The sequence below is a fragment of the Peromyscus eremicus genome, chromosome 4 (assembly GCF_949786415.1).
Source record: "Peromyscus eremicus chromosome 4, PerEre_H2_v1, whole genome shotgun sequence".
NCBI lineage: Eukaryota > Metazoa > Chordata > Mammalia > Rodentia > Cricetidae > Peromyscus > Peromyscus eremicus.
Window position 1 is genome coordinate 9,082,144 of NC_081419.1, and position 10,290 is coordinate 9,092,433.

At 40.7% G+C, this 10,290-nt stretch overlaps 1 protein-coding gene across 1 annotated transcript in view; it reads right to left on the reverse strand.

The window, feature by feature from the left end:
• Nucleotides 1-5,345, reverse strand: part of C5 (complement C5) — a 127,940-nt gene extending 122,595 nt beyond the window's left edge. The window contains exons 1-2 of the mRNA XM_059259052.1: nt 5,272-5,345; nt 2,603-2,795 (exon numbers count right to left, since the gene is read on the reverse strand). Coding sequence (XP_059115035.1) covers nt 2,603-2,795; nt 5,272-5,336 — 258 coding nt within the window. The 5' untranslated portion in view covers nt 5,337-5,345. The remainder of the gene's footprint in view (nt 1-2,602; nt 2,796-5,271) is intronic.
• Between the last annotated feature and the right edge of the window lie 4,945 nt (nt 5,346-10,290).

Here is a 10,290-nt window from a genome sequence, read left to right on the forward strand (position 1 = left end):
GGGACAGGCAAACAGCTTGCCTCTCAGGAGATAATTAAAATGCTAAAACCATTCGCCAACAAATCACTTTGAAATCCTTTAGAAAACAAGGGAAACCAGTCCTTATACTGGGAAACTGCTTTGGGTATAAAAAACACTTACAGGATTGAGTTGTGCTAAAAATGCAAGAGGAAAATATTGGCATCATTAAAAAAAGCTCATAGTAATCTTAAAAAGCAGCTTTAAAAATTTAAGAAGAAGGAATTTTACCCTCAGTCTAGTTTAAGAGCCACTGATAAATTAGGCTCTAACTTCAAACTCTCAAGAAAACTTTCAGAATAATATCAAAGCTGATTATAAACTCTGAACTTCAGAAATGATTTATGTACTTCCTGTCTTGTTATTAGTTCAGTTAAGAAATCTCTTCCAGATGTTTGCTAATAGAGTTTGCTTTTGAATGTAAGTTGGTTCTGTTAAGAAATTCTTTCAGCCGGGCAATGGTGGCACACGCCTTTAATCCCAGCACTCTGGGAGGCAGAGCCAGGCGGATCTCTGTGAGTTCAAGGCCAGCCTGGGCTACCAAGTGAGTTCCAGGAAAAGGCGCAAAGCTACACAGAGAAACCCTGTCTCGAAAAACCAAAAAAAAAAAAAAAGAAAGAAAGAAAGAAAGAAATTCTTTCTAGTGTAAGTTAGTTCTGTTAAGAAAATCTCTTCTAGATAAGTGTTAAAGTTTCTAAGAGTTCTATAGTGTTTCCTTTTGAATGTAAGATTGTAAAAAGTCTAAATATATAGTGATATTCATAGTTTGTAAAAGTGTAAATATGTATAGTAGAGTTTTCTTTTGAATGCAAGCTTGTAGAGTGTAAATAAGTATAGTAGTATAATGATATTCATGCTAGTTGTAAATATGTAAATATGTATAGTAATGTTTATACTAGATATATTTAAGCACATTTATAATAGCCCAAAATATAATTTTACAGTCCCAATGGCCCCTGGAAAACTTAAGTGAAGGTGTTATAATTAGGGGAGTTTTTCTGTCTTCTTATAAGTTTCCACTCCTTCTGTTTCTGTATAGAAAGGGGTAGGCCTCCCACAAAGGGATAAGACTCTCACACTTGAGTTAGTGTGTAAAAGTGTCTTTATAATTAGTACGGGTTTTTGTTTACTTTAGTGGATACTTTGAAGTGTTTTGAAATGACTGTTTTCTTCTGGGAATCAAAATTTCTTGAAAATTTTATTGAACATCTGTTAGGAGAGAGTTTTGATACAGGAAAAGGGCTTGGTGCAGCTGAGACTGCTGCAGTAACCTTAGATCCATTCTAAACAGGATATTTCATCTTTATTATCCTCTACTCCTTTACTGGGAGGTGTGGCAGCTATGGAGAAGGCTGTGGATGTTTGCAAGGCCCTAATAGGGACCTGGGTCAGAGAGTACCTCCTTCTGCCAGAGGTTGGTAGCCAAAGACAGGCAACTTTCCTCTTGATAGCTTCCATCCTATGCCAGAGTATGCTTGATGGAAAGTGTATCTCCATGACGAGTAAGGAAGATAATCAAGATGGACAACCTAAGACAGGCACAGTATATCTGAGGGGGCTGGGGGTCCCTTTATTATATCAAGAAGGGGAATTATGGAGGTCCACAATGGCACAATGGTTTCCTAGTGAGATCTGAGCTTGCTTTACCTAGCAGGGCTGCATTAGAGGATTGCTTGACCATGTGCATGGTTAGGTGACTGGAAGGGTCTACACTTGGCTGAGTTAGCAGGAGGTCTTTGCTCCACCCCTTGGCATTCCTATAAATAGCCCATTAGAAGAGACAGAAGGGGCCAGTAGATAAGGATCCAGGCCTTCCTGAGGCTATCCTGTGTTTCTATCTTTTCTCTCCCCTCTATCTTTCTATCTCTCTATTTCTACCTGATTCTCTTATCCCTCTCTCCTCAAGAGTTCCTTGTCATAAAAAAGTGGGAGCCCCAAGTAGAACGCAAGCTAATGGAAGGGGGAGAAAAAGGAGAGTGGATGAGGTGGGGCTGAGGGGGATAAATATAGTCACAACACATTACACACTTAAAAGAATTTGTCTTGATGAAAACCATCAGTACCCACAATAAACATACTTTAAAAAAAGTTGAAATCATGCTTCTAACCAATCTGAACCAAAATGTCTCAATGAAAGGAAGTTTCTTAATCAGTTTGTTCTTTTTATTCATTGTGTGTTTTCAGTGAGAGTTGTTGGCTACAGTAGTCAACAATTCCATAGCAACTGTATGTACAATTTGAGAACAGTGAGGTTTAACAAATATTCAACAAGCGCCCATATGCACATTCAATTAATATCTCTCCTTTCCTAATTTTCACCTAAAAAGTATTTTCAGTTCATCTCCAAATGTTTTGTAGAGAATATTTTTTTTAAGGATGTGGGCATGGGCACACTTGGCTCAAAAAAGCAAATGTAATTTTTCTGTTCAGAGTTTTCTGTTTCACTCATCACTAATAATGTCTGTTAACCATCTCATAATCACACAGTTGTAGAACAATACTAATGACTATAATTTTATCAGTGTTCAAGCTTTGCACAAATTTTGCCAAAAATACATAAGGAAAATGAAGGATAAATACTTACTGTTAACATTGCCGAGTTTTGGAACTTATTTTCCGGAGATAAATTAACATAGCCTGAAGACCAGGTAATTTTTTTATCAGGATATCTTCTTATAGAGATTGTCACATCAAATGCTTCAGTATAGCCATGGGCTTGAATTACAACATTTTCAGATGCTGCCACCCGAAAGATTTTGGGTGCTGAAATGACATAGCTGTTGAAATAGGAAAAGAAAAGGCTCACTACCCTTGCAGGTTTTCTTACACTTCTGATATTTTTTATTTCACTCAAGATTAATTTTAAAAACATATTTTAAGCTGGGCAGTGGTGGCACATGCCTTTTACCCCAGAACTCAGGAGGCAGAGGCAGGTGTTTCTCTGAGTTTGAGGCCAGCCTGGTCTACAGAGTGAGTTCTAGGACATCCAGGGCTGTTACACAGAGAAATCTTGTGTTAAAAAAATTCAAATTAAAATTATATTTTGAAAGTCAAAATTTATTATGATGGAAAACACAAGTTTTCTGGGAAGGAACAGGTTGTGATTAAATGTAAGCAACAGCTAAGAGGTTGGTTTGGAAAGACAGTAATTGAAATACAAAGCCACCAAGACCGAGGGTCGGAGTTTGATCCATAAACCCACACAGTGGAAGGAGAGAACTGACTCTAGGAAGGGGTTCTTTGACCTCCCCAGGTCTGCTGTGTAATGTGCATGCCTACCCCCATACACAAATAAATACATATTTTTAATGCTGGCTGTGGAATTTCCCTTCATTTAGACTTTGGTCTGTATTGATGCATCATCGACGCAGTCTGTGCATGCCAAGAATTGTGTGTATTTTTTCTGCACTCTAAGGAGCTCAGGCCATTGAGCTTGCACAGAGACAGGGATATTACTTGGGTTGTTTCTGTTTTTTTTTCTGCAGACATTTCCTCCAGGCTCTATCTGCTTATCACCTTTGTGAGAGAGCCTTTTGCATCCACAGCCTTAGCCGGTGGCCTTCGGTTTCTGTACTCTCCTGTTCTGTCCACACTGCTAAAACAGTCTGTCCTCATTCACTCTTTCACTGATTCATTCATTCTTCCATTATCCACTTCTTCAACTAGAATGCAAGCTCTAGGAACTGTCTTCTGCCCTCAGAACCTATCACAAAGTAGGTGGCGTGATGGTTGGCTTGATTGTCATCTGTATTGCACTGGAAAATGCCTCAGAGCTTAGTAAATACATCTGGCTAGTTGTGTCTATGCTGTTTTCAGGGAGGGTTCACTAAGGAATGCCATCCACATACCTTGAATGTGGATAATGACAATGTCCCATAGGCCAAGAGATCACATGCAAAGTGGGGGGCAGGGAGCTGGGCAAGCATTCTCTCTCCACTTCTGAGCTGTCCCATAGGAGCTGCCCGGTCTGCCACCCTTTATGCCGTGATCGACTAAAACCTCTGACATCTGAGCAAAATAAATTCCTCTTTTAAGTTGCTGATGTCCAGTATTTTGTCACAGTGGCAAGAAAGCTAATTAGTATGAGGTTCCTCATGTTCTCGGAGAGAGGAAATACTGCCATAGTATGGACCAATGCAGTCAGTAGAGCAGGAAAATCCTGAATACTCCTGGACAAGAATCATGAGGGTCCAGGTTCTGGAGTTTAATCTTGATGTCCCTGAACTTCAACTGCTTATGTGTCAAAAAGGAATATATAAAAGTAGCTAAGGTAGTGGAGTGACTGTGGCCTTGCAATAACATCTCAGAGCAGACATGTATGGCAAGCTTATGGCATTAGTCCACGTTTCCTTTACACTTGAACTTCTACAGATGCATTTCTGACAGGGTCTGGGAGCAACTGAAGTGATAAACAGGAGACCACAGTAAAAAATCCTCTCTCCTTAGCAATGCGACCTTTGGCTAGTCACTTCTCCTGCCTGGATTTCCTGTCGTATGTGGACTGAGCAGGCTCTGCATAGTAGTAAATGCCTGTAGTACCAGCTAGCCAGGGGGCTGAAGGCAGAGGTTCACATGGTCATATGATTTGAGATCATCCTAGACAACATGGTGAAACCTCATCTTAAAAGATAAAAGAAAAGAAAAAGAATAGGTTCAATGAGATAATGTTCGGTTAACTTCCAATACTAAGTTATTTTGTACATGATAGCACTATTTAAAAGGACAAGATTCTGGCAACAATAAAATTATGACAAATTGGTTCATGAATGTGGAAGTAGGTACAACCATAAGTTAGTGGGAATGCTTCCTGACCCACTATAAAGCAACCTTATACATCATTAATTAAAATAAAATTATGATTGTTAGTAATTGCTTTTATAAGACCACCATATTCAAGTTACTCTGGCTTAACTCTGAGTACAGACCAAGAAAAGCTCAAACTAAGCACCAAGTACAAGGAGGTAATAAATGCCAAGAAATTGACTATCTTGGTTTTACTGTGCACTTTTTGTTGAATAGGAAAATGAATAATCATCTCTGTCATTTTTACAGATAACAGTCCCACAGGAACAGTTGTGTTGTTAGCTGCTCACCAAATCCAGATGGGTCCATGGCTCTCTCATGGGCTGCTGAGACTATCCTTTTATTGTTTCAGGAGGGGACAGGTATTGTCGAATTAACATGACCCTGAGTCTCCTTTTCACTCACTGCAATACGATGCCCAGAAAAGTGAAGATGGCTTGTTCTACTTACGTTTGTTCCTGTCCCCAAGTTCTGTCCAGGAAAATTAAAAAGCAAAGTGTTCCCCAAAGGCCCATGGTTGGAAGTGGCAAAAACCCATGGGCACAACCTTCTTGTAGCTATTTTCTTTTAAGTAAACTGAATTTGAAGAGTGTGGGTAAATTAGTTCTCTGGTTAATTATTAATGCCAGAGAGAAAGATCTCTAAGTGAGAAAGCTAAAATCAGAAATGAGCACAAGAGGATGTTTTAATGAACATAAAACATATTTTAACATCCTGTCAGGTCCAGTAATAAAGACAGGGGTGTTTAACAACAACTTAGACTCAGGAATTTATTTTTGTGAATACAAGTCAAAGTGTCCTAATCTGGGTGCTTGCCAGTGTGCAGGAAGGCTCAGTGCTGGGAGCCAGGAGTGGCTTTACCTCTGGCTTTCCTTTTCTCAGCCAGGCCCTCTGTTCTGACACCCAGCCACTTTCAAACTTGATTCTGGCAGGTGTCATTTGTTTCTGAGATTGATGGAAGACTCACCTGGATTTCATTTTAAATGATGGTTTTAGAATGAGTTTGACTGAGCCTTTAATTCCAGGTCTCATGAGGTGGAGGCAGGCAGATCTGAGTTGCAGGCCAGCCTGGTCTACAGAGTGAGAACCAGGACAGCCAGGGCTACACGGAGAAGCTCTGTCTAGAAAAACCAAATAAATAAATGATAGATACATAGATAGATAGATAGATAGATAGATAGATAGATAGATAGATAGATAGATAGGATGAATCTGACCTAGAGAAGTGGCAGTACCACTATGTTCATTAGAAAATGTTATTTACATTTTCCATTTGTTAGTATTCATTCGTACATTACTATATGATATGTATTGGATTTCAAGATAACAAAAGAAATGACTGGGAGCTGGAGGTGTATTTCAGTTGGTAGAGTGCCTACTTAGCATGTTCAAGGCCTGGGTTGAGCCCCAGCCTCACATGAATATCAGGTGTGGTCATACACATGTGTAATCACAACACTCAGGAGGTAGAGGCAGGAGGATCAGAAACTATAGGTCCTCAGCCATTAGTGAGTTTGAGACCAGCCTGGGCAACATGAGACCTATCTATAATAATGATAATGATGTTGATGATGATGATGAAGAGACATCTAAACAGTCCTATAAGTCAGAGTGTTTGATCACACTGGCAGTGGTGTCCCTTACTTTAAATTAGTAAGGTTCTAGTTAGCAGTACTTTGATACTGAATTTGTTAAAAAAAAGAAAAATTTTATACATGATTTTACTACCAGTATTTCTTTTATTCATATCATTGAAATGGAAAAAAACCTACCATTATTATTCAACTATCTGGCTCATTCATTTCCAAAGAAAACCTGTAAAATGATTAAGCTGGGTTGCAAAAGACAGGTCAAGTTAAAACAAACAGTACTTCTGTGATCATTTTCGGGAAACAAAACCTAAGAGCATGAGAGGCTGCCCAGTTGACCTACTGAATAGCTATATTTCAAGTGGGAGGAGGTGTTCGCTTTTTGTGGTAAGAGGGCAAATACTAGGGAGCTGTTTAAAAACCACTCCTGTAGAGAATGTTTGAAGAATGTTCTCAGCAGTTCAGTCTCGACTGGTTAACCGAAACTGTTTAAATCTAGCTGTCTTCTAAATGTAGCTCAAAGACAGGTTTCCTTCATGGTTTGTGACCTTTGAACAAGTAATTGATGTTGTGTGTGGAATAGGAGAGTGGGTGGTTCACTTTTATTTTGTACAAATATTGCATTTCTTTCTTTCTTTCTTTCTTTCTTTCTTTCTTTCTTTCTTTCTTTCTTTCTTTCTTTCTTCTCCTCCTCCTCCTCTTTCTTCCTTTTTTTTTTAAACTTTTGAGACAGGGGTTCTCTTTGTAGCCCTGAGCAGATGCTCAGCTCTGCTAGAAGCCCTGAGAGTCATTGAACCTCCTGCAGCCATCACCTGACTTCTGGGGTCCAGATGGCTTTGTCTAGTGTGCTGGCTAGTTTTTATGTCAACTTGACACAAACTAGAGTCATTTGGGGAAAGGGAAGTTCAGTTGAGAAACACCCCCACTAGACTGGCTGGTAGGCAAGCCTGTGGGGCATTTTCTTGATATATGATTGATATGGGAGGGCCCAGCCATTGCGTGCAGTGTCATACCTGGGCAGGTGGTATATGAACTATACAAAAAAACAGGCAGAGCAAGCCATGGGGAGCAAGCTAGTAATCAGCACCCCTCCATGGCCTCTGCCTCAGCTCCTGCCCTGCCCTCCTGCAGAGATGGACTGTGATGTGGAAGTGTAAGCTGAAACATGCCCTTCATAAGTTGCTTTTGCTGTCGTGTTCATCACAGTAACAGGACACCTAAGTGAGACATCTGGTCCTCAGAGCCTCTCATGATCTGGGTCCTTCTCGGTTCTCCTGTACCCACATCCTCTTTCTTCGTTGCTTATTAAGGGATATGACATGAAGGGGCTCCTGGAGGGTGTGTCTTTAAAGTGAACACTCTTTACGTAGTGATTCCACATTTATTGAGTAAAGGGAAAAAGTCTAGAAATCAACTATTAACATGAATCACAAACTTCCTTTTCATGAATTAAAAAAAGGGGGGGGGTCTTATTGTATGGTTTTCAAAGCCAAATAACTTGTAGGGAGGAACTATTAATGGATTCTAAATCATCAGAATCCCAGTGTTTTGTGCATTGTTGTTAGAAGTTCAGCTCACCACACGTTGGCCTCCGTGCCTGCAGCCTGGCCTCCGCGCCTGCAGCCTGGCCAGCACAGGAGAGCCAGTGTGGCCCATCCCTGCCCCATGGAGTTTATGCAGTCTGAGGCCGACCAGAGAAAGACGGCTATCTCCCCTAAAGCTAAATCATTCTAAATGGAGCCTTGACAATGACGAAAGTTTTATTTACAGTGGTGGTCCGCCTCAGGGGCTTGCCTTTCAGCGTGATTTTGGTCTCAAATCCAGTCCCATGCCTCAATACCATTATTCTTAATTTATTTATAGCCACACAGACATGTCTTCAGAAATACGGGGAATACACGAATTCCCTCTACCAGTACTGAAGAACCCAGCATACTCACAGTCTTCCTAAGCGCTTCCCCCCAACAACTATGTGCAAGGGGACCTGGGAGTACAAACTATTTCTCGTTGGGAAACCATAAAGCAAAATATCTCTTATTATTCAGTCACCTTGGTGTATTTTAATTGTATTAAAATACATTTAGTTTAAAGAATGTTCACCAGGTTTCACAGCGAAGTTCTCAGTGTACACAGAGCGGAGACACCCTGGGAGTGGGGCAGTCTGCCTAACTACCCCTTCCCTTCACGTGCACCCCAAAGTCCCGCTGAGAGAGCTGCAGGGGAGCTCTGGGATCGCTGACACAGGGTTCATAGGCCGTTGATGTAAACCACTAAGCAGTTTCTTTCAAGTGTTCCTGGTCATTCCATTCTGTGACTTCCTTTTACCAACTTAAGCAAATACAAGATGAAGTAAGTTTTTTATAAGTCAGACTAAGACAAACTCACCTGCTATGGTTTTCACCTAAAGTATCCCCCAGACGGCTATTGCCAGAACCTTGTTCCCGTAGTCCTGTTTAAACTAAATGGGCCACAAAACAAAACCAAAAGTCGTGACCCTGGGGAGGAACTGGTAGGGACTAGACGGGAACACAAGAGGCTGAGCCGGGGGTAACCGGAATACAGTATATAAATGTATGATATTGTCAGATAACACAATTAATAAAGAACAACAAGAAGTATTTTGTAATACTAAGAAAAATAAAACATCGCGTTCCTCAGGGTGGTGTTTCTGTGAGGTTGGGGAACTTCTGTTTCTTTGTTGTTTTGAGAGACCAGGCTATCCTACACAGTAACAGAAGCAGCTCCTTATAACTGAATTAATTATTCTAAATTGAGACTTGAGAGTCGTGTTATGTTCCGGGGTCATCCTGGAATTTCTAATTCTCTTGCCCCAGCTTCCCCATGGAACCCTTAAAAAGTTGGGCCTAGCGGGACATCTCCAGGTTGTTTGGGGTACATCAAGTAAGACTGCTGCATCTCTGTCTGTTTCTCCTGTCATGAGCAGCATGGTTCTTCTCCATCACTCTTTTCCACCACGATGAACTGGCCCTCCCCACACCCCAGCCTGAAAGCAATGCACCTACCTCAAACAATGAGCCCAAACACACCTTTTCTGTTTATGAATTGATTATGTCAGGGATTTGCTGAAGTGATGGCAAGCTGAGTTACCAGTTTCTTTTCTCCTTGTGTTCAAGATACCCCAACTTTATAGCAAGTTAAAACCTCTTCCATGAACAAATACAGATAAGAAAACAGCAAAGTTTCCTCTCCTGAATGGCTTGGACAATGGGTACCAGCCCCTCTAACACCATTTGTTCCTTCACAACCCGTATCACTGTCCACACTCAAGACTTTAGTATTCCAGCACCTCACCAAGAGCTCAGCACATATAGCAGCACAGTGGAAGGGATGCTGAAAGGAAACTCTCTAGTGTACCCCTTATGAAAACCTTCACACATTTTCTGAGGAGACTGGCACAGGAGTGTTCCTTAAGACATTATTTGTAATACCAAAAATAAGGCTGCAACCTAATAGAGTAGAATGATTATAAGTCATTGAAATATTCATTTAACAGATGCAGTGTTGCATGGGCCATGTTGCAAAATGACCAAAAACCCTAATGACATTTATGTAAGTTTAAGAGCACACAAGGCAATGTCATTGCCTACCGGCACATTGTTAACAATTATATAAACACATAGTACAAAACCATTGTAGATGAATTTATGTTTAACCCCCAAATGGTAATTCAGGAACGATAAGGAAAATGTCGCTGGAGTGGTGGGTTGGAATGGGACATCCCCAAAGGCACTGGAGGTCTTATCATTCAGAATAGGAGGGTGTTTCCAGTCAGGAGGCTGGGGAGAGGTGGAAATAATTCCTGAGAGAATCAAGTGTTAACGACAGAACACAGCTGAGCACAGTTTCCTCATAAGAAACG